The 25,886-nt window shown below is 36.5% G+C and overlaps 1 protein-coding gene across 1 annotated transcript in view; it reads right to left on the bottom strand.

Annotated features, from left to right (window-relative positions):
• LOC144956696 (exostosin-1a-like) overlaps positions 1-25,886 on the bottom strand; it is a 71,069-nt gene that overhangs the window by 36,852 nt on the left and 8,331 nt on the right. The window contains exon 2 of the mRNA XM_078887355.1: positions 9,614-9,688. Coding sequence (XP_078743481.1) covers positions 9,614-9,688 — 75 coding nt within the window. The remainder of the gene's footprint in view (positions 1-9,613; positions 9,689-25,886) is intronic.

Consider the following 25,886-nt stretch of genomic DNA (forward strand, 5'->3'; position numbering starts at 1 on the left):
AAATGTGACGATTTTACCACGACTTAACTGTATGTAACAGTGGTGGCATTATAAATTTAATATGGATCATTCTAGATTCTGAAGATATAAACGGATAATAGGCTTCAAAAGTCGTGACGTCACTTCCCTCGTAATGACGCATAGTAACTTAGTAACTGGTTCTTAACTATTGGAACAATGGCGGACGCCCTTATGAAATACGTCTCCGACGAGCAAACAAGTGTATCCAGAGGAGAAAAACATTATAAATATGATCGTGTTTTGACTTTTATAAAATACATTCTGATCATATGACATTTGAAAAAGTTCTAGCCAGCATGAAGAATAAAAAACCCCATAATGCAGGAATAGATTGATACCAATCACAATCCCACAAGCGCAGAGGATTAAACAACAATGTTTTTAATTTTATTTTGACTGGATAAGGCAATCGCGGACGTGCACCCAAGCGTTACAAAATCAGACAATCACACTACTTGTGGAATGAATGATTGAATACATCGTGAATGAAGAGACAGGGACATTAAAAAGTCGTAAATCCTTCATTACCAGACAATAGACACGCGGATCAGATGCAGGGGGGATGCAGAAGTCAGTCGTCAAACTGACAAAACATCTTTCTGTCTTCTTTGTGCGGCTATGTGGTCTAGTGGTACGACACTCGCTTTCGGGTCGGAAGGTTCTGGGTTTGAGCCTCGCTCGCTCGGCGCATAGTTGAGTCCTTGGAGAAGGCTCTTTACTCATATTCTCTCACCGTACTCAGGTGTAAAATGAGTACCTGGCCGTTAGCGTTGTCTCTGTCCGAAAATAAATGTAATATCGCCTAACAGGCGTCATGACCCGTCCTAAATGTTAAATATTGCTGTTGACCAGGGACCCCTTGTAAAGCGCTTTGGGCACATTTAGTGGATATTGCGATAAATAAAAGCTCATTTTAATTTAATTTTAATTTGAAGAGGCAGGAACATTAAAAAGTCGTAAATCCTTCATTACCAGACAACAGAAAAGCGGATCAGATGCAGGGGGTGTCGTCGTAAAACTGACAAAACATCTTTCTGTATTTTGTTTTGTTTTTTCCCCCTTCCTTTTCTTTTTAACTTCAAATATCGACGAATGAATGAAAAGAAGCATGTGTCTGTCTTCATAGAAGTCTCATGTTTAACAATTTAACAAGTAGGCGGTATTCTTTATTTATAGATAGTATGAAGCTGACGTCACTCAGGTCTTTGTTATTGCTTTTTGCCATCCGCGTTTATGAGTAATTCTCACTAAACTGTATTAACCAGACTATAAACATCGTTTTGTGTGTTGGTCCGTTATACTTCTGGATGGCAATGTTGTGAGCTTCTTAGCCAAGCGCATACCATCTATAAGATAATAACTGCAAAGCATACGATTTATAGCAAAAATGAAAAAAAAAAGCGTTTTGTCAGCGTAGCGTACAAGCCAGGACGAATAGAGTGCTGCACAGCGTGACAACGGGACTGCATCATTAACACGCCATCATCTTTAATTAATGGCGAGACTGATTTTCCTTCAAATCACTATTTCGCCCATTATGCATTTTAGAGCTATTAACAAATGCTTAACTGTTTTGCAACCAAAAAAAAAATAATAATAATAAATAAATAAATAAATAAATAAATAGATAAATAAATAAATAGATAAATAAATTTAAAAAATTAAAATTAAAAAAAAAATAAACACAAAAACTTGAGCTTTTATATAGCGCAATATCCACTATATGTGCTCAAAGCGCTTTACAAAGGGTCCCTGAACAACAGCAACATGTAACAAGTAGAACGAGACATGACGACTGTTAGGCGATATTAGAATTATTTTTTCTTCTGACAGAGACAAAGCTGTTAACGGCCAGGTACTCATTTTACACCTGAGTACAGTGAGAGAATGTGAGTAAAGAGTCTTTTCCAAGGATTCAACCATGCGCCGAGCGAGGCTCGAACCCAGGACCTTCCGATCCGAAAGAGAGTGTCGAACCACAAGACCACATAGCCGACAAGAAAGCAATGGCGGATAGATGGATGGATGGATGGATGGATGGATGAAGGGATGGATGGATGGATGGACGGATGGATGGATGGATGAAGGGATGGATGGATGGATTTGGATAGATGGATTGATGGATGGATGAAGGGATGGATGGATGGATGGACGGATAGATGGATGGATGGATGGATGGATGAAGGGATGGATGGATGGACGGATGGATGGATGGATGGATGAAGGGATGGATGGATGGATTGATGGATGGATGGATGGATGAAGGGATGGATGGATGGATGGATGGATTGATGGATGGATGGATGGATTAGTACAATAACTCGGCTCACAACCAAAAGAAATGCTATCGATCCAGGATTATTTATTTCTAATCCCTGCTCTGTCCCCCATCAGTTTGTTTTGATGTTTTTTAAAAGTAATGGCATTGATGATGTGGTGGTTGTAGTAGTAGTTGTAGTGATGAAGATGAGGTGGTGATGGTGGAGGTAGTCGTGGTAATGATGATGTGGTGGTGGTGGTTGTAGTAGTAGTAGTAGTAGTGGTAGTGATCATGTGGTGATGGTGGTTGTAGTAATAGTTGTAGTGATGAAGATGATGTGGTGGTGGTGGAGGTAGTAGTGGTAATGATGATGTGGTGGTGGTGGTTGTAGTAGTAGTAGTAGTAGTGGTAGTGATCATGTGGTGATGGTGGTTGTAGTAGTAGTTGTAGTGATGAAGATGATGTGGTGGTGGTGGAGGTAGTAGTGGTAATGATGATGTGGTGGTGGTGGTGGTGGTTGTAGTAGTAGTTGTAGTGATGAAGATGAGGTGGTGATGGTGGAGGTAGTAGTGGTAATGATGATGTGGTGTTGGTGGTTGTAGTAGTAGTTGTAGTGATGATGATGAGGTGGTGATGGTGGAGGTAGTAGTGGTAATGATGATGTGGTGTTGGTGGTTGTAGTAGTAGATGTAGTGATGATGATGAGGTGAATGTGGTTGTAGTAATAGTGATTGGAAGGGGGGGGGGGGGGGGGGGTGGCGGTATCATTGGAACAATTTAACCTCACTGGAATTTGACGGAAGTTGCCCGTAACCCGAATTTTTTTTCTCCAGACCGGATTTTTTTTTCGGTGGAACCTGAGTTTTGGCATCACTGGATAAGGACTTGAAAAATTGCCTATTTTTTAAATTTTTTTATTTAAAGTAAACATAGATAATAAATAAACACTATACGAGTTGACTCGAAAAGGGATGTACAAGACCACATATCTCACGACGTTTCGAGTCTAACCTTTTTTAACCTTTAACATTTAAAAAGATTAAAATTAAAATTGAGATTTTATACAGCGCAATATCCACTAAACGTGCTCAAAGGGTCCCTGAACAACAGCAACATGGAACAAGTAGAACGAGACATGACGCCTGTTAGGCGATACTGTAACTTTTTTTTTCCGAGAAAGACAACACTGTTAACAGCCAGGTACTCATTTTACACCTGAGTACGATGAGATAATGTGAGTAAAGAGCCTTCTCCAAGGACTCAACTATGCGCCGAGCTAGGCTCGAAACCAGGACCTTCCGATCCGAAAGCAAGAGTCAATCCTTTAGACCACGACATAGCCACATATTGCAAACTCATTGTGTTTACATGATATCTAAATAAGACGTTGTCAGGACATGAGTGATAATGTCACTGTTTGTGTGTGTGTGTGTGAGTGTTTGTGTGTGTGTGAGAGAGAGAGTGTGTGTGTGTGAGAGAGAGAATGTGTGTGTGTGTGAGAGAGAGTGTGTGTGTGTGTGTTTGTGTGTGAGAGAGAGAGTGTGTGTGTTTGTGTGTGAGAGAAAGTGTGTGTGTGTGTGTGTGTGTGTGGTTCCCATGAGGGGTAGATGTAGAGATTGAAAACGTTAGCTGTCAGTCAGTTTGTTTGTTTATTCCTCACGCCAGACCCCACAATTCTGCAACTCCAGGGTTTTGGCACCAACATCTCATTATTACAAGACACGACGAGGCGTGAGTCAAGACACCTGCTGGATACGATAATAATAATAATAATAATAATAATAATAATAATAATAATAATAATAATAATAATAATAATAATAATAATAATAATAATAGTAATAATAATAATAGTAATAAATATAATAATAATAATAATAATAATAATAATAATAATAATAATTATAATAATAATAATAATTTAAAAATAATAATAATAATAATAATAATAATAATAATAATAATAATAATAATAATAATATAATAATAATAATAATATAATAATAATAATAATAATAATAATAAATAATAATAATAATAATAATATAATAATAATATAATATATATAATATAATAATCATCATAATCATCATCAATCATATCATCATCAATCATCATCATTCATCATCATCATCATCATCATCATCATCATCTCATCATCATCATCATCTCTCTCTCTCTCTCTCTCTCCTTCTCTCTCTCTCTCTCTCTCTCTCTCTCTCTCTCTCTCTCTCTGTGTGTGTGTGTGTGTGTGTGTGTGTGTGTGTGTGTGTGTCGTCTGAGTAATGTTTTAATTGAGCATTTATATAGCGCAATATCAACTTAAAGTGCTTAAAGCGCTTTACAAAGCAACACGAAACATAAAGAACAAGACCTGACGCCTGTTCGCCAATAATACATTATTTTTTCGACAAAGACAACGCTGTTAACGGCCAGGTACTCATTTTACACCAAAGTACGGTGAGAGAAAAATGCGAGTGAAGAGCATTTTCCAAGGACTCAACTATGCACGAGCGAGGCTCGAACCCAGGACCTTCAGATCCGAGAGCGAGTGTCATACCACTAGACCGCAGAGCCGAGTAACTCTGTCTATATCATCAATACAGACTAGCCCATTTGGACCACTTTGAACTTATAACCGATCATCATATTGTGAGATACTGTCGATGTAGCCAAAGTCTAAGGCGTGTTAATTCAGCAGTTGGAAAGTCTGGCTATTATTGCTATTAGAACAGCGTTGACGTCATTTCCCTCGTAATGACACATAGTAACCTAGTAACTGGTTCTAAACTATCGGAACAATGGCGGACGCCCTTATGAAATACTTCTCCGACGATCATAAAAGTGTATCCAGAGGAGAAAAACATTATAAATCTGATCACGTTTTGAATTTCATACATTCTGATCACATAACATGTGAAAAAGTTCTAGCCAGCATGAAGAATCAAAAGTACAGATTTTCTTTGTTTAGAACCAAAGTGCTGGTTGCTGGGCGGACGTGACGTCAGACAGTTGAAGCCTATTTGGAATCGATTGCATAGCTGCCAACTTTTCACAATTCATGTCTTAAAACGGCATATTTATTAATGTACTTAAGTACTAGAATGGTCAGAACTGTAATACTAAGAGAAGCTTACCTTTATCATCATACTGGGTAGGCATAAGTGATGGGGAGGTGGTGACAGAAGCAGATTACTGAGGCGAAAATTTTCTCCCAAGATAATTTTTATCAGATTTTCTTCTTTTTTTTTTTCTTTTTTTTTTTTTTTTTTTTTTTTTTTTTTTTTTTTTTTTTTTTTTTTCTGGATTGGCCAAATCGTACTAAGTACGATTTTATGGTACTGGTTGGCAGCTATGCGATTGTCAGCCGTCCTCGAATAATACGTGGGTTGTTTTAGTTATGCATCCACGCGGGCCTATTATTGACAGCTAGCGGAAATGGAGCATTCTGGAACTCGGCACAATGCCATTGTATAACGACAACTAACAACCTTAACCCTATTCAAACACACGACGTTAAGAAACAAGACTATAGATGGAACGAAGTTGACGTCACTCAGGTCTTTGTTATTGTTTTTTTTTGTTTTTTTTTTTTTTTGCCATCCACGTTTTGAGTAATTCTCACTAAACTGTATTCTCCAGACTATAAACGTTCAACGTTACATATAGTTTTGTGTGTTGGTCCGTTATACTTTCGGATGGCAATGATGTGAGCTTCTTAGCCAAGCGCATACGATCTGAAGCTCACAACATTGCCATCCGGAAGTATAACGGACGAACAGAAAAAACTATGTGTAACCTTGAACGTTTATAGTCTGGTTAATACAGTTAGTGAGAATTACTCATAAACGGGATGGCAAAAAAAAAAAGACAAAGACCTGAATGACGTCAACTTCACACTATCTATACAGTTAAGTGAGAATTACTCTTAAATGCGGATGGCAAAAAGCAATTAATAACAAAGACCCATCTTCATACTATCTATAGATAGTTCGAAGATGACGTCACTCAGGTCTTTGTTATTGTTTTTTTTTTTTTTGCCATCCACGTTTCTGAGTAACTCTCACTAAACTGTATTATCCAGACTATAAACGTTCAAGGTAACACATAATTTTGTGTGTCGGTCCGCTATACTTCCGGATGGCAATGTTGTGAGTTTCTTAGGCAAGCGCATACTATCTATAGAGACAGAGAAGGGTTGTAGAGAAGTCAAAATCAATCACCAGCTATTCCGAAAAAGACCAAAACAAAAACAAAAACAAAAACAAAGAATCAAAAAAAAAACGATAAAGAACAGAAAGAAAGAAAGAAAGAATATATATCTACAGTTTAAAATAATACATCAAAGTAAAGAAAAAAAAAAAAAAAAGAAAGGGAGGGGAGGTGAAGAGATCCGAGATCCTACTTTCCCGTCCCAGCGGGTGTTTGGTCCATCTATAATTGGCGGCACCACGGTATGAAGTCATGAAGTCCTACGCTGACAAGATAGGGTTTTTGCTTGTTTTTGTTTTTCCACATATTTAAAAAAAAACATATAACAATGAAATTAGATCATGCCCAACAATTAGTCCATTCATAGTCTTTTTCAGATTCAGGTTTGTAACTTTCTATACATAGCATGCGCTTGGCTAAGGAGCTCACAACATTGCCATCCGGAAGTATAACGGACCAACACACAAAACTTTGTGTAAACATGATCGTTTATAGTCTGGTTCAGACAGTTTAGTGAGAATCACTCATAAACGCAGATGGCAAAAAAAAAACAACAAAACAAAACAAAACAAAACCAATAACAAAGACCCGAATGACGTCAACTTCGAACTATCTGTTGAACATGTTGGGGGTCATCTAAGTTGATCCATATTTAGAGTTTACCTTACTACGTTTTCTGGCAAAAACAAGAGAAATGTATTTTTTGCCAGAGTTCTACAATCGTAAGTGTGTTATGTGTGAAATGACGAACACGTGCAGACAGAAGGAAGAGCGAGTTAAACAGGATGATGTTATAACCATTCCAAGACAGACCAACGGCGCTCGACGGGGACATTGAGATCACGTCCGCCCAGCAAGAACCGAGCAGCTTGGTTCTAAGCAAAGAAAATCGTTACTCTTTATTCTTCATGCTGGCTAGAACTTTTTTACATGTCATGTGATCAGAATGTATAAAAGTCAAAACATGATCAGATTTTAAATGTTTTTCTCTGGATACACTTTTATGCTCGTTGGAGAAGTATTTCATAAGGCCGTCCGCCATTGATCCGATAGTTTAGAACGAGTTACTAAGTTACTATACGTCATTACAAGGGAAGTGACGTCACGACTGTTGAAGCCTATTGTAATAAAGCAGATGGAGAAGAGGGATGGAACCCAAGCCTAACACATAATAACATTATAACGGGAGTTAATAAAACGCTGGGGGTGGTGGGTGTAAGGGAAAATTTGTCATTAGGGTCAATACACTTCAACAGTCGTAATGTCACTTCCCTTGTAATGACGCATGGTAACTTATTAACTGGCTCTAAACTATCGGAACAATGGCGGACGCCCGTATGAAATATTTCTCCGGCGAGCATAAAAGCGTATCCAGAGGGGGGGGGGGGGAACATAAATTTGATCATGTTTTAACTTTTACACATTCTGATCACAAGAAAGATGATAAGTTCTAGCCAGCTTGAAGAATAAAAAGTAATGATTTTCTTTGTTTAGAACCAATGTCCGCCGTTGCTGGGCGACGTGACATCAGACTACTGAATCCAATTCCAAGGAAGGACTGGAATAACCTAAGAGTCATCCGGAATGCAGCGCCGCCACAAACAGAGCTAGGGCGAGGTGACTTACTCAAGGCCACAGACACAGCGCAGCGGATATTCGAACTCAGTACATTTTGGGTACGAAGCAAAGAGCTGCTTTGTTGTTGTTGTTTTTTTTTTTTTAAAGAGCACGGTAGCTTCTTAAAAGTGCTCACACTACTATGTTATGACGATCGACCCAATCAGCAAATTCTTTTACCGCACTCGTGCGCACCGTCGCAAACCCGCTCGGAAGCTTCGTCACAACACACCGTTCAACTAGATAGTCTGATGATCGCAGAAATTTGGTCTTCGTTTATTGGAAAGTAATTTACACACGAGTAATGAATGCTAAAGTATCATGTGTGAACCGTCTGGGGTATGGACTGGTTAGAGTGATATGACATTGTGGTGTGAAACCATCAGACGATACTACCTGTCAGTACTGCTGATAATTTTACTGAGACTTAGATTAACTCGCTCAATCCTAGAGAGCTTTTCTACCTTTCCAAATTGGAAAAAAATGTATTAAAGCATGTAAAAAGATAGTTATATTCAAATATTAACATGGCAAAAAAAAAAAAAAAAAAAAAAAAAAAAAAAAAAAAAAAACAAGAACAAAACCTTAGCTTGGATTCTACGTATTGTCTCGGAAAAATGTAATAAGTAGGAATGAGGTTTACCCGGGTAAACTACGGATATAGTCGGTGTTAGGGTTGAATGGATCGAGTGTGAGAGAGCTAGCTAGAGAGAGTAGAGGGGAATAGTGAAAAGAGAGGGAGAGAGAGAGAGAGAGAGAGAGAGAGAGAGAGAGACTGTGTGTGTGTGTGTCGAGAGAGAGACAGAGAGAGAGGCAGAGAGACACAGAGAGAGAGAGAGATAGATAGAGAGAGAGAGAGAGAGAGAGAGAGAGAGAGGGGGGGGGGAGATACGATAACATTTATTTCGGGATGTTACCAAATGATATCTTATCTACCTGTTGACACCTCCCTGTAATCAAAGAATAAAGGTAGGTGTACATATCACATTATTACGGTAGCATTTGGCATCCAGAGAAAAAGTGGTTCGATAGGATACGTCTGCCCTGTTCGTTCTCCTTGCTTGTTCGCAATGGGAGCGATTTATATTCATGTTTTCGTCCAACCAAGTCATTAATCACAGGATTTGTTGCTGTCCAACTTCAGAAATGTAAACACGCTGCTTTGTTTATGATGATGATGATGATGATGATGATGATGATGATGATGATGATGATATTGATGATGATATTGATGATGATGATGATGATGATGATGATGATGATGATGATGATGATGATGATGATGATGATATTGATGATGATATTGATGATGATGATGATGATGATGATGATGATGATGATATTGATGATGATGATGATGATGATGACGACGATGACGATGACGATGATGATGATGTGGTGGTGGTGGTGGTGATGATGGTTGTAGTAGTATATACCACTGTGATAGAATTTGTACAAATAGCAGGCGTGTAAAAAGAAGAGCCATAAGAGTGTTGGACTTACCTGAAGGATCCCAGTCGTCTACCTCTGGGCACCAGGCAAAAGGTGGAATTAAATAATAATGTCTTGTAATCATACCTGGTTGGGGGGGAAAGTGAAGGGACGGGAGTGGGGAAAATGGGGGAAGGGGGGGGGGGGGGGAGAGAGAGAGAGAGAGAGAGAGAGAGAGAAATGGAAAAGGACAAAATTAATATCAAACGCCGAATTAAAATATAAATAAAGCAACATTTTTAGGGAATAAAAGAAAAGAAGTAAACATATCGATAGTTCAGAGCAAAAGTAGCTCTATGTTCATACCACTGGCCACGAGTGGACATAGATATTTCTTCACTAGGTCGTCGATTCATGTTTTGGGAGTTTTAATCGGGAATTCCAACCTAACTTTACTTTAGTGGGTTACAATTTGACTCTTATCCGATACGGTAAGGACACCTCCTATAGATAGAACACATTTGACGTAACTCAGATCTTTGTTTTTGCTTTTTGCCATCCACGTTTATGAGTAACTCTCACTAAACTGTATCAACCAGACTATAAAAGCTCGTGGTTACACGGAGTTCTGTGTGTTGGTCCGTTATACTACAGGATGGCAATGTTGTGAGCTTCTTAGCCAAGCGCATTCTATCTATAGATAGTATACGCTTGGCTAAGAAACTCCCAACATTGCCATCCGGAAATAAAACGGACCAACAAACAAAACTATGTGTAACCTTGAACGTTTATAGACTGGTTAATACAGTTGAATTAGAATTTATATAATATATAAGATGTCAATTCAAATGTCCCGATGACCGAATTCCGACTCTGACAAATTAATATCATTCTTATTTTTAATAGCTAGATTGAAAAGGCGTCGATCATGTGTCACTGTGACATACACACTCTCAAGGCATACCAAGACAAACAGTCGGCAGACATCTCACCAAACTGTGACCTCTTAGAACCCCATGCCTATGTATGTGTACCAATGCCCTCTATACACTCTCTGATTGCTATGGTGTGTACACTTCCACTTCCATGTTTGCTTTCTAATTCAACTTGGCTTACACCCTCGTTACCGGCGTGTATCTCATTTAATCTATATTACATTATATTTTATTTTAGTCACAGATTTTGAAAGCATTCAATTATTGACGTATTCATTAAAAAAAATTCTTATTCTATTGTTGTATTGTAATACCAGTTAGATAATACCAATTGTGAATTGAACAATAATCTACTCTCAAAACAAAGTTTTTGTTTTTGTTTTTAAGGGTTTTACGGCGCTTCCAACACATTTAGATTATATCAGCGCCAGTAAAGAGGAAGAAAATGGGATAGTAAAATGTTCTAGAATTACAATTAAAGCACCCAAGAAAAAGTAAGACATAGGGGAACTGGGAACAAATAGGGATCCGATGGAGATTCCAAGAGCATACCACCAATGTACTTAGTTTGAGATCACCTATAAGTCTCATCCGGACACAAGCACAAAATCCAACAAAGAGGACTACACTCAAATGCTTACATTATACATTGAAAATAACAAATATAATAATACATAACAGAGAGATGATCTACAAGGAAAAAATATCATCTCCCAAAACAATAACTATGCATTTGACTGTTTCCCTCCCAGCTAGGATTCCGGCCAGGGCCAGGACAAAACCAAGTAATCTCATTCCAAGACAAAGACAGAAAGCATGTTGGCAAACAGTTATAAGGGGATAGAAGACACAGTATGTACCTCCCTGCCCGCTATCAGAGGTCAGGAACCCCACCCAGTCAAAACAAAGTGAGGTTTTGAGGGCGACAGTGGGTCTGAAATAAAAAGGCGATACCTTTCCCTACCCCTAGTAAACAATACAAAAGACAAAAAAAAACAAAAAAAAAACGAATAAAACTTGACATGAGGCAATATAGACTACATGTGATCAAAACGCTTTATAAAAGTCACAAGCCAACAACAACACTACAAGCAACCGGTAAACTTCCCACTATGGGAAGCCGGGAACCGACATTTATTGAGATAGACCAGAAACCAAGCAAGTATTGTTTCGGACCTGGAAACATTCATATTTGTATCCAAAAGGTTAGTGGCCCAGGCACGCAAAACACAACGTTTTAGTTTTAGGGTGATGAATGGGAACAATTCTGAGTACACGGCACAAGCCATGACATTATGTAACGAGATTACACCTCGAGCTCTGTACGAATTCGTTATACAATGAAAACGACAAGATGGCGTGATATTGCATGACGGTATTAAATTACCTCCACCGTTACACCGGCTATTGCGTCAAGCTTCGAAATGAGGTTAAAATTATAAGGGGGTGTTTTTTAACCTATTTTTTTTTTAGTTTCACGCTCCATTCTTCATGTTGGTACGAGAATTGATGATGCTAGCGACATCCATAGATAATATTATATAAGGGGTCACTGGATAAAACACATTATGTTTGTTTGTTTTGGTGGGTTTTTTTTGTTTTGTTTTGTTTTGTTTTGTTTGTTTATTTGTTTTTTGTTGCTTTTTAAAAAAATAAATTTGGTTTGTTTTTTTTTTCAGAGAAAAAAATGCTTTTAAATACCGATCGATAAAAATGTCACGCAACTTGGTAAAATTCTCAAACCTGAGAGTTCTTTCAGATTTTTTTTTGACAAGTTAAGAATCACAATCGAAATAGAAAGAAAGAAAGAAAGAAGTGAAAGAAGAAAAAAGCTTCAAAAAGGGAAAAGAAAGTAAGATCAATATATATATATATATATTTTTTTTTAAAGAAAAGGAAAACCTTGTTTTCAAATCAAGAAGTATGACCTAATTTCTAATTTACCAATATATATTTTATAGAGGGTTGACTATGTTAGAAGAAGGCAAGGAAGGGTGGAGGGGGGGGGGTGTTGTTTATTTTTCCACCCAGTGTAAATATCAGATTTCTAAGCAGCATTCTCAGTTCTATCATGAAATTATACATAATTTTAAAACATACATTTTTTGGAGACAATTTTCAAGCAAAAGACAGCAAGAATTATGAAAAGAAACACATTTAAAAAATGTTTTTATTAACAATTTTAAGACATTCGCAATACTCAAATAATTTTGAGATATTCGCAATACTCAAATAATTTTGAGACATTCGCAACACTTACGGTAAAGGTCGGATGAATGAAAACAACAACTTGAGGCGGGAAATGGAGGAGAGGAGAGGAGAGATGAAGCACTACCGGCAAAATAATCTCTTTATCCATGACGTCAGCACGATGCTGACGGTGTTGGCGGTATTCGATTTTTTTTTAAATTGAAAAGATGATAGAAAAAAAAAATAAAACAAAAAAACAACCAATAAAATTACAATTTGTAAAACCAAATCAAAAATCAAACTGAAAGGAAAGATTGGAGCAAATGTCTACATCATTTTTACATAAGATGAATCAGAGAGGTTTGCCTTTATCACAAAAAAAAAAAAAAGCAAAGAGATAATGAGAATTCTCTCTGCTCACATCTGCCTCAATGAATGGTAATGGTAATGAATTGGGTCAAGTCAACAAAAACTGGTAAAACTAAAATATAGATGGCTGTCAACGGTTTCACTTTGTTGTTTTTTGGGGGGTTTTTTAACATTCATTCTTATATTACCTTTATCATACTTTGTGACCGACCCACTTAGAATTTGATCGATTTAAAAGTACAGAAACACACACATAAACACACACACTTACACACACACACACACATACACAAACACACACAAGGATTGCGGTGCCTAGGAAAAAGTACACACAATAATGGAGAAGATTTCCAGGAAAGAAGAGCTTGAAGTCACCCAAATTCTCACGCATGTCAAGCACGAGATCCCCAATGAAACTGATCATTCATTGGGAACTTAAAATATATAAAGTCATCCTCAGAGATGATTTACACGAGAGAAAAAAAAAATCGGACAAAAAGACTCCCAGCTAGGGTATGGGCAAAACCAAGTGGTCTTATTCAAGAACACGATTGTCAAAGGCCCAACCAGTGTAACCATTCAGCTTCCCGTTACATTTCATTTGTCATATTATTGTATCCCGCCAGAGGGCGCGGACGATTTGTGTCGATTCAACTTCTAGTTTCGCTCAAAGAGAGAGTGAGATAGATAGATAGATAGATAGATAGATAGATAGATAGATAGATAGATAGATAGATAGATAGATAGATAGATAGATAGATTGATTGATTGATTGATAGATCAGAGAGAGAGAGAGTCAGAGAGAGAGACACACACACACAGAGAGAGAGTCAGAGAGTCAGAGAGAGTCACAGAGACAGAGAGAGAGAGAGTCAGAGAGAAAGAGAGAGAGACAGAGAGAAAGAGAGAGAGACAGAGAGATAAAAATCGAAATGTCGTTGGAACCAAAGTCCCGCTTTGACCAATGCCGTTATAAAGGGACAGAGGCAGACACTTTTATTTCAAATTACCACACAAAGGTCACGGGGCCCTACCGACGTGTCAACGACTCCATTATGTATTATTGTGACATTTACGAACCAAAATAACGTTAAACCCGGTGTCCCAGTGCCCGTCTGAGTTGTTTATTTAAATACAGGATTTGAAAGGTCTATTGGTTAAAACAACAAGTAAAATTATTTTACACAACACAAATGACGCATATTACTGAGACAGGGATAATATCTGCGGATGCGACTAACAATAACAAAAACTCACTTTAAAAGGAAGAAAGAAGGGAGGAAAAAGAAAGAATCTTTGTCTATTTTTAAACGTTCGCGTATCTTTTTCGATTTTAGTAGATGGTATGAGAAGCAAGATAGGTCTGGTTTGTGTTGTGTGCATTGTGTGTGTGTGTGTGTGTGTGTGTGTGCGTGTGTGTGTGTCTGTGTGTGTGCTTGTATGTGTGAATGATTATGTTTCAGCCAAAATAATTTGTAATTTAAGCGCTTAGAGCCTGGTGTCTCGGAGTTATAGCGCTATATAAGTTATCAGGATTATTATTATTATTATTATTATTATTATTATTATTATTATTATTATTATAATTATTATTATTGTTATTATTATTATTATTATTATTATTATTATTATTATTATTATTATTATTATTATTATTATTATTATTATTATTATTAATATTATTATTAAAGAAAAGAAAAAATAAAATAAAAGAAATATAGAAGAGAGAAAAAAGTCCACATTCCAAAGGAGAAAATATGTATTAACCAAAAATAGATCATTGTCATTTTATATGAAACGTCCGGCCTTTGAAAGTATTTAGATGTGATGAAATCTAGATGAAATCTACTTTTAGCTCGTCAGAGCCATAAATCAATTAAGCTGGAGCTTATCCCGGTTTCTGGTGTATTAAACAGAACAGCAACATTGCCTGCTATCCTTTTGATGGGACACTGCAAATAACTATCTGTCAGACCTAACAGTCCCAATAATCGGATTCCTGTTGGTTGGACAGGGGAGCCAGAACAAATGGAACGAATCACTTCAAAATGGTTTTAAGTAGGATGACCATTGTTATAATGACTGCTTGTTTAATTTTGAGATTTACTTTAACCACCTCCTTACAACCTACATTAAAATCGTCACATTTGTTACGACACAATATGCATTTTTTCTTAATTCAGATATATTTTGTACAACAAAAACTTTAAGAACGATCTTTGTTTAATCAATAAGACCATAAAGTTTTGTAGAGAGCTGGTTTGGGGGTTTTTTTTATCATTTTTTTTTTCTGCTGGGTAAGCCTGACATTTTTGGGGGAAAATACTGAAAATGATCGGTAGGAAAGTGAAAGGTTGAGGAGTCATTATAAATATCTGTAATGAGGAGTATGAGTTTTGGTTGTTCTTCAACTTCAACAGAGTTTGTTTTTGTTTTGTTTTGTGTTTTTTTTTTTTTTGTTTTTTTTTTTTTGTTTTGTGTTTTTTGTTTGGGGGGGGGGGGGGGTTGTTTGTTTTTGTCTTTTTGGTTGTTTTTTTTTGTTTTGGTTTTTTTGGGTTTTTTTTTTGGTTTTTTTTGGTTTTTTTGGGGGTTTTTGTTTTGTTTTGTTTTTTTGACAACCTCTTTCGGATCTAATTTTTAATTCATTGTTCTTCATCTCATTCCGATCGACACAACAACGGATCACATCCATCGACAACGTCGACCCCTTTGTTTGTGAGGCGAGTGAGCGCTCGATTAAATGAGCTAGATAAAGGGACCTAGGCTACCCCTTTCCTAAATAAGATAGCTACATGTAGCCTATTTCTAATACTAATACATCTCATCTTATGAACTGGACCTATAGATAGTTCGAAGATGACGTCACTCAGGCCTTTGTTATTGTTTTTGCCACCCGCGTTTGTGAGTTATTCTCACTAAACTGTATTAACCAGACTATAAAAGTTCATGGTTACACAGAGTTTGTGTGTTGGTCCGTTATACTTCCGGATGGCAATGTTGTGAACTCCTTGGCCTAGCGCATTCTATCTATAGATATTTCGAAGTTGACGTGACCCGGGTCTTTGTTGTTGCTTTTGCCATCCGCGTTTATGAACAATTTTCACTAAACTGTATTAGATTTAACCTGACTATAAACGTTCAAAGTTACACACAGTTGTGTGTGTTGGTTCGTTATACTTCCGAATGCTAATGTTGTGAGCTTCTTAGCCAAGCGCATACTCTCTATAATATACACCCAAAAAAGACCCAAATTTGGTGCAATGTGTCCACTAAGTAATCGTATAATATATATGAAACAGATAGATATTTTTGACAACTCGATATCAATTTGAATAATGGAAGACAATCCTTCATTGATTTTTAAAGGGAAGAGGGGGTTATATAATAATAATAATAATAATAATAATAATAATAATAATAATAATAATAATAATAATAATAATAATAATAATGATAATAAAATAATAATAATAATAATAATAATAATAATAATAATAATAATAATAATAATAATAATAATAATAATAATAGTAATAATAAAAATAATAATAATAATAATAATAATAATAATAATATTTTGTTTGTTTGTTGCTTTAGGTCTCTTCTAACACAATTGAGGTTATATGAGAGACCGCTGAAACAAAAAAACAAGCAATCTAACAAAAATAGTACAAATGTAAATCAAAATCATAACCTAAAGATATCATAAGCTAAATTATAAATAACCAAGAACTAACAGGCAGAAGATTTACAGAGAAAAAAAAATATCCCCTGTCAAAAATACAATCACAAACCAAAGAAGCAGGATAGGCTAGTAAAGAGAAGAAGAAACGACATCACTATCGGATCGTACACCCATGCGAACATCATAGGTATATGATTCAAGGGTGATGCTCCCATCCAACCACCCGCAATAATAATAATAATAATAATAATAATAATAATAATAATAATAATAATAATAATAATAATAATAATAATAATAATAATAATAATAAGAAGAAGAAGAAGAAGAAGAAGAAGAAGAAGAAGAAGAAGAAATAATAATGAATTTATATAGCGCCTAAACCTCCACGTTAATCGTGCTCTGCGGCGCTTTACAGAATTTTTTTTTTAAAAGCAAAACAAAAATAAATTTAAAATCACGACACTATCTATATAAATATAATAAGAATGAATACAGAAACAAAATATAAGCAACATCTATTTCATGTTTTAAAAAATAAGCCTTACAGAGGAACAACTCAGTCTTCAGACATTTCCTGAATTAATGACAAAAAAGAGCGGTTGGCACTCTACCTACTACACACTACTACCACCACCTTGCCAGATCTTCTTGGATGTATTGATCGGGTTTGCCATCAAATTAGTCGTATTCTTCTTCTCCTTCTTCATATAAACCCACTGAATTGTCTTATCTTATTTTATCTTATCTTACTAATGTTTGTTTTGTTTTTAAGGGTTTTACGGCGCTTGCAACACATTTAGGTTATATCAGCGCCAGTAAAAAGGAAGAAAATGGGATAGTAAAATGTTCTAGAATTACAATTAAAGCACCCAAGAAAAAGTAAGACATGGGGGAAATGGAAACAAATAGGGATCAGATGTAGATTCCAAAAGCATACCACCAATGTACATAGTTTGAGATCACATATAAGTCTCATCCAGACACAAGCACAAGATCCAACAAAGAGGAATACACTCAAATGCTTACATTATACATTCAAAATAACAAATAAAATAATTCATTACAGAGAGATCATTTACAAGGAAAAAAATATCATCTCCCAAAACAATAACTATGCATTTGACTGTTTCCCTCCCAGCCAGGACTCCAACCAGGACCAGGACAAAATCAAGTAACCTCATTCCAAGACAAAGACAGAAAGCATGTTGGAAAACAGATATAAGGGGATAGAAGACACAGTATGTACCTCCCTGCCCACTATGGGAGGTCAGGAACCCCACCCAGTTATTTTACTAAAGGCTTAATATAGGAATTATCCTTTAACACTCTCCTTACCACCTACATCAAAATGGTCACATTTGTTACGAAACAATATACATTTTTTTCTTATTCGGATTTATTTTGCACGTACACCACATGTTTTGCAGAGAGATTTTTTGAGTTTAAAGAAAAAAGCAATTTTTCTGCTGGGTAAGCCTGCCATTTTGGGAAAATACTGAAAATGGTCGGTAAGGAGAGAGTTAAATGCCTTATACAATGGTTATAATTACAGAATCTCATAAACCTTGCGTTGTATCATTCACATACAGTTTTACACTGAATGTAAGGGAAAATTTATCAATACGGTAATGTAAAATTGAAAAATACTATCGTATGGTAATTAATTGGAAATTGGTCACGATCGACTGAATCCTGAATGTACAAAGTTCATAGTACAATGAAATATTAATGACAAAAATAATCATGAAAGCACCAACGACAATGATCATACATAAGTCTCTGATAAATCATGATTTAACATCGTTTCAGATGTCCGTTATAGCTATGTCTATTATATCTGTTCATGTTTAAAGTTTGCTAAAAGCTTCTGCATGGTACTGATCTACTTGTATCTCTATTATACCAATAAATCTTTTAGTGATTATTTTAGCCCAAGCCAGTACTTCATAATCAGATAACCATCCTAATTGTTTCACATGTGCATCTAAACATGTTTGCAATCATTCTCGGAAAGATCAAATCATTTCTTTACTTGTAAAAAAAAAAAAAAAAAAATAAAAATTTAAAAAACAAAACAAAACAATAACAAACCACAATCATAACATCCAGTTCCATCTGATAAACAAAGACAATCAAACAACTGTGCCATGTAACTAAAATAGGGGGCAGCGTGGCTCCACGGTACGGTCTTTGCTTCGTACCGGAAAGGTGCCGAGTTCGATCAAATTCCATTGCGCTGTGTGGCCTTGAGCAAGCCACCTCGCCCTAGCTCAATTTGCGGCGCTGCACTGCGGCTCACGCCTGAGTTATTCCAGTCTTCCCTTGGAATAGACCTAGAGACAACTTTCCCCTATGGGATGAATAAAGGGAATTTTATTTTTTAAATTTGTTTATTTTGGAATGGCCGCCTAGTCTACCCCAAAATATTGAGCTGAAAATGAGACACAAAAGGTCAATAATAAAAAGGATGAAAGTAAAGAATCACCGCGAAGCCATAATCTCGGTGAAAACATCAAGAAGGAATGGCATATTAGAATACCATGGATGCCTGCCTGTAAAGAGTTAAACACGGCAACAACATGGAATGCCACCCAGACAGGTGAGATACATCATCATGATGTGTCTGCCATCTTGTTTTTTGTTTAGTCTGATGATAATAGACCCCATATAATCTCATTAACTTTGTTCCACTCCTGTGCGCTGCCAAAAGGTTAATAGGCATATCTAGGATAACAATTACATTGATTGTTTCAATCGGGCTATAACAAACATAACACAGGATGTTGTCATTAGCACAACTATTAAGTAAATTAAAGGGGGGAGGGGGGGGGGGAGCACAATAATAGATATTATTATTATTATTTATGTTTTTAAACAACGACTTACTCTATACAAAACAAATTCAATGAGGTTTAAATTTACCACAAAACATACTAGAGATAGAATACGCTTGGCTAGGAAACTCACAACATTGCCATCCTGAAGTATAACGGACCAACACACAAAACTGTGTGTAACCACGAACTTTTATAGTCAACTTCATCTGACGTCATCTTCGTTCTATCAATACACAGTACAACAATAACAAACAATCCCGAAAAAGAATTCCAGAGGGTGGGGGGAAGGGGGCAAGGGGGGGGGGGGGCACAGACTACTACTACTGTGTTATCTATGGGGGGGGGGGGGGTAAGTAGGGGCAAAGTGGTTCAGCAGTACGGTCCATGCTTCGTACTTCGTACCAAAAAAGTACCGAGTTCGAATACCCCCGCTTCGCTGTGTGGCCCCTTGAGTAAGTCATCTCGCCCTATCTGTTTGCGGCGCTGCACTGCGGCCTAAGCTTTGGTTATACCAAGTCTTCCCTTGGATTAGACCCTAAAGACAAATAATTTCCCCTACGGGATGGACAAAGGGAATTTATTATTTTATTAATATCTTTAAGTAGGAAAACATTGTTGACCAATTTTGCGATTCGTTTTAGGTCTTAGGGGAGTGTGATGGTCGGCGGTGTGATATAATAATAATATCATCTTGCATTGATATAAGCATTTAATTATGAACGTGTATGTAGAAACACTGTAAAGCGAATGATTTATAAACAAGTGGTTCTATTGTCGACTGACTGCACTCAATGATAATCTTTTATAAACAGACCCCCGACGCGGGTGTGTGTCGTATCTTCTCTTTCAAAATATGAATCCTGCTGCGTCGGAGTATTTGTTTCGTTTCACTTTTATTTTAAGTTTGGGGGGGGTGGGGGGGTGGGGGGGTATTTGTTTTTGTGCTCGTGCTCTCTCTCTCTCTCTCTCTCTCTCTCTCTCTCTCTCTCTCTCTCTCTCTCTCTCTCTCTCTCTCTCTCTCTCACACACACACACCTCAACCCCCCACACACACACACACATACAAACGATCCAACAGAACCTATTCAACATTGATGAAAATGATGGAGTTGATGGTACAGCAACGATTATAATATATATTATTATATCCTACATTCGTTATCTCTCCTTTGCCGTGCAAGCAACACGTCGTCAATTGGATAATGAGGCTGGTATGTGTCAAAAGGATTTGCATACAACACGCGTTAGACGGTCGATGCCAAATAGATAGAATATCTAATGAGAACCCCCCCCCCCCCCCCCCCCAGCCCATCCACACACACACACACACACACACACACACACATATATATATATATATATATATATATATATATATATACACACACACACACACACACACACACAAACACAGTTTAGTGAGGAGAATTACTCATAAACGTGGATGGCAAAAAAAAAACCCAAAAAAAAAAACAATAACAAAGACGTGAGTGACGTCTACTTCGTTCTATCTGTACAGTCAATTCAAAATTCGCTTCTGAAAGGTCCATTTACAGATAACAATTTTCGTCTTGTGTCGTTTTTATTTTCCTAATCGTAAATGTATAAATATAACAATGTGAAATTGAATGTAAGCTTCAATTTAATTTACGAAAACAGACATACCTGTTTTCGTATATTAAATTGAAGCTTACATTCAATTTTACATTGTTATTTATTACTTCGAGCTTCGAAATATTTACATAATGGTAAATGTGTTTTTTTTTATTTGCTTATTTTTTGTTGTTGTTGTTGTTTGTTTTTGTTTTACTGCTTTTGATTGGGGGGGGGGGTGATTGTCTGGATGTTTGTTTTGTTCTTGTATTTTTAAAATTTATCTACCATTACTATCGTCACAATCATCATCGTTATTATTATCATTGGGAGGAGGGACGTTTTTATATGTCTTATAAAATTTACATTTGGACCAACCACATGCCACTTCTCTGAACAATTTTTGATCAGTTCAGGGTCATTGGGAAATATAAAGGATACATGCAGTAAAAGTAAACGTTTTCCGGTCCAAATGAAATAAGGTAATTTCCCAAGGCACACAGCGTTCCAATCACACGAATACATACCTTGATATGGATGTCCCGATGTGTTAACTCACTCAACCCTAACACCGACTATATCCGTAGTTTACCAGGGTTACTTTCACCCCATGCCTATTTATTTCATTTATCTGAGACAAATTATAGGTGCATTATCAAAGCTAATGTTTTTAGTTTTTGCATGTTAATGGTAGTTGAATAAAACTATCTATGTACATGCTCATTTTTTAAAATACATTTCTTCCAATTTTGAAAAGTAGAAAAAATCTCTAGGATTGAGTTGAGTTAAAATGTAATATCGAAATCTTGTTTGCCGCGTTTGAACCAGTGGGAAACATCGACGAGATTTCAACGCCAGTTTATCAACATAGACGATTAGCATGGACGTTTCGCATTCCCCATTTATCAACAGATCAATATAAATTCAAAATACATGATAACTAACGTGATGGTAAATTGTGAGAGATATAATAACTGACTGTGGATGCCATCACATCTTTTTGCTGGGCAAAAGCTGGGCGACTCTCGCCTGGATGAGATGGATAACCGGATTGACAAGATCCCAATAATAGCTGGCGCTGAACTGGCCTTAAAGTGTCGCCAACGCCGTTAACACTCATAAAAACAGACCTCAACAGTAGCAGGTTAACGGTACATTTTATACCATGCGGTACATAAGGGAGCGTTCACATATTAATTTGCCCTTTTTAGACCCCCCCCCCCCCTCCCCCAAGTCATCACTTGTCATCATTTACCTGACCCCCCCCCCCAACAGATGATGACGTCATCTAATTTAATAAAAACTAAAAGATAACTTAAATTTCACAATATTTATTATTCGTTTTTCAAACCATAAACATTGATTATCAACGTTTGATAAAACACATTCAGACATTTTATTAATTTCAGAAACTGTTGATAATTTATGTTTTACGATACAATGGGGACATAAAATTTAAATTTGCAAAGATAAATCTAACAAACATTATTTAAATTAGGCTACTTGGTGCAGGTGGTGCTATTAAAAAAATTCAGAAAGTGTAATTTAAAATAGTATAGGAGGCAAATTATTTTATAGCATATTAGTCTTTTAGTGGAATGAATTTCTGTTTCAATTTCCAAACATAAAATTAATTGATTCAAAAATGTTTCTGCCTTGGACCTCTGGCAATGTACTATAAATAGTATCATCAATTTCATCTTCATCGTCATCATTTTCTCCCATTTGCTGTTCTTCATGTATGCCGCATTTTCGTGAATGGTCTTTCATTGCTGTGATCGTGGAGTGATACAATGAACATTTAGGGCAAGTTCGCCTTTTGAGAAGTGATACCCCTTTCCCATTTTGTTTCTTGAGAGATGGGCAATACTCATCATAGCAATTTATCTTTAGCTGTTTTGAAAGGAACAAACTTTGAAATAGGCTTAATTTGCCTATGTTTTGATGACATCATCTTGGGTCTGACCCCCCCCCCCTCCCCCATGTCAACACATGTCAACATTTGGTAGACCCCCCCCCCTCCCCCCCTAGCTGATGACGTAATATGTGAAGCTCCCTAAATGAAGACCACAGGGGGAAAACGATCAAAGTCACATTTTTCAGCTTTTGAGAAAATCAAAATTAAAGTTTGGAAACCCATTTGAAAACGCCACATGATAATATGAATTGAATTGAATGTGAATTACTAAACGTATATATTTTGACCACAAGTCAGATGCATGATGCATATTAAAAAACCAAGCTCTTGGTTGATTTTAATACCAAATTATTGTGACATTAGAACAGTAAGGGTCTTTCGGACTTTGATCGATTTTCCCCTGTGGCCTTCAAATCGGAACGAGCTCCTTCCTGACCTTGATTATTATTCTCATCACAGCAGTGAGACATTGAACGATTGCCAAATACTGAGTCATTCCACAATAAATAAATAAATAAATAAATAAATAAATAAATAAATAAATAAATAAATAAGAATATGACAAAAGAAAAAGACGAAGAATATTAACTTGAATGAGAAGGTGTGAAAATGATATTAGAAATCTCTGCCGTCATCTGACAAAACGCTTTCTTGCCATTGTGGTCAGACCAGACGACTTGCACGCACTTCAAATTGGAATCCCTTTCTATAGATAGTTCGAAGATGACGTCACTCAGGTCTTTGTTATTGTTATTTGCCATCCGCGTGTATGAGTAATTCTCACTAAACTGTATTAACCAGACTTTAAACGTTCATGGATACATACAGTTTTGTGTGTCGGTCCGTTATACTTCCGGGTGGCAATGTTATGAGCTTCTTAGCCAAGCGCATACTATCTATAGATAGTATGCGCTTGGCTAAGAAGCTCACAACATTGCCATTTCGAAGTATTACGGACTAACACACAAAACTACGTGTTACCTTGAACGTTTATAGTCTCGTTAATACAGTTTAGTGAGAATTACTCATAAACGCGGATGGCAAAAACCAATAACCAAGATCTTAGTGACGTCAACATCGATCTATGTATAACCCTCAATTTGTCAACAATCACTAAACCTGGGAACATAAAAAGACCAGGTCAGAGAATTGCCCCGTTTGAGAATGTTTGAGGAATTTTGATCGTCATTTGAATCGAATGCCGTGCATCTGTAATAAAGGTTTTTCTGACCAATTTGGAAACAAAAAGTGCTTTGTCGGTGTGTGACAAAAGTGGACGAATCCTGTACTCCTTGAAAACAAAACATCCGACGCGCAGATTGATGAATGCGTCATACGTCAAAAAATGACAAGCGGGCTCTCCGATAATTTTTCAAAACTCATAATATCATTTGACCAAAGTTCACTTTCTCATCCGAATCAAAGAATTTTTTTTAATGTCCTAGCAAAGATTCGTTCAATACACCATATCATTGGGCTTTTTTTTTTTTTTTTTTTTTTAAATTTATTTACACATTTATTTATCTATTTTAAAACATGAATGATCTTCGAACAAAATAAGTCCAACAGGTATGGTTGTTTGGGTTGTTTTTTTGTTTTTTTTGTTTGTTTTTTTTTTTTAAAGACTTCGAAGTCCAAATAACATTATGGAAATGGAAGCCGTTTGACAATAATACGGGCGGGATAACCCACTTGATTCAAGGATGATAGAAATGCGTAGATGCAATATAAAACAATTATTGACACAAGTAGGACAAGTGTTAAAAGGTTAAATAAACTAAACTAGCCGCCAAACCAGTCCTGAATCAAAACAATTTGCAAACTTGTCAAGTTGAAAGTTTTAAAATGTGTAAAAAAAAAAAAAAAAATTTAAAAAGCACGTAAAACTTCAGGGGTTTTAATTTTAATTAATAATTAAAACCGGGCCCGCTGTATAGCGCTGTGATGCAATTCTACCATTTAACCATGCTCAATTTCTTCATTCATCTGTTCCCCAAGCAGTAATTAAAGAATCAAAATACTATTTTATACAGTGGCAAGCGCCCTTAAAATAAACACGAAATTCCCTTTAATTAATTCTCTTCAATGGAGAATTTCTTTAGGGTCTAGTCAAAAGGGCATTAAATGGCTTTCATAAGTAACTCATTTCGAATATTACGTGTTTTCTGCCAGTAAAACCAGGCGGTGTAAATTGCAGGTAAGTACCGAAGAAAAGAATAAACCCATTAATTTATATCTTTTTTTTCCCCCTTCTAAATATCAGCAATTATCTAAATAAAGAGATAGAGAATGAGAGAGAGAGAGAGAGAGAGAGAGAGAGAGAGAGAGAGAGGGAGAGAGAGAGAGAGAGAGAGAGAGAGAGAGAGAGAGAGAGAGAAAATGAAGCACATATACATTCATTATTTCCGTTAAACCAGTTTCAGGGGTGTTTGTTGTAATAGCGCTCTCCTGTAAGCGATGCGTTTCTGCCAAGTCACTGGACTATGCACATACTCAATGATATGACCGTTGAATAAAGTAGTAACATAGCTCCCTAGAGGCTTACGAGGAGAATCCATTGAGACGTCAATACGCTTTAACAGTCGTAACGTCACGTCCCCCGTAATGACGCATGGTAACTTAGTAATTGGCTCTAAACTATCGGAACAATGGCGGACGCCCATATGAAATATTTCTCCGACAAGCATAAAAGCGTATCCAGAGGGGAAACAAACATTATAAATCTGATCATGTTTTGACTTTTACATATTCTGATCACAAGACATATGAAAAGTTCTAGCCAGCACGAAGAATAAAAAGTGCCGATTTTCTTTGT

Source organism: Berghia stephanieae, chromosome 11, assembly GCF_034508935.2.
Source record: "Berghia stephanieae isolate SIO BIC M18660-M18661 chromosome 11, UCSD_Bste_1.3, whole genome shotgun sequence".
NCBI lineage: Eukaryota > Metazoa > Mollusca > Gastropoda > Nudibranchia > Aeolidiidae > Berghia > Berghia stephanieae.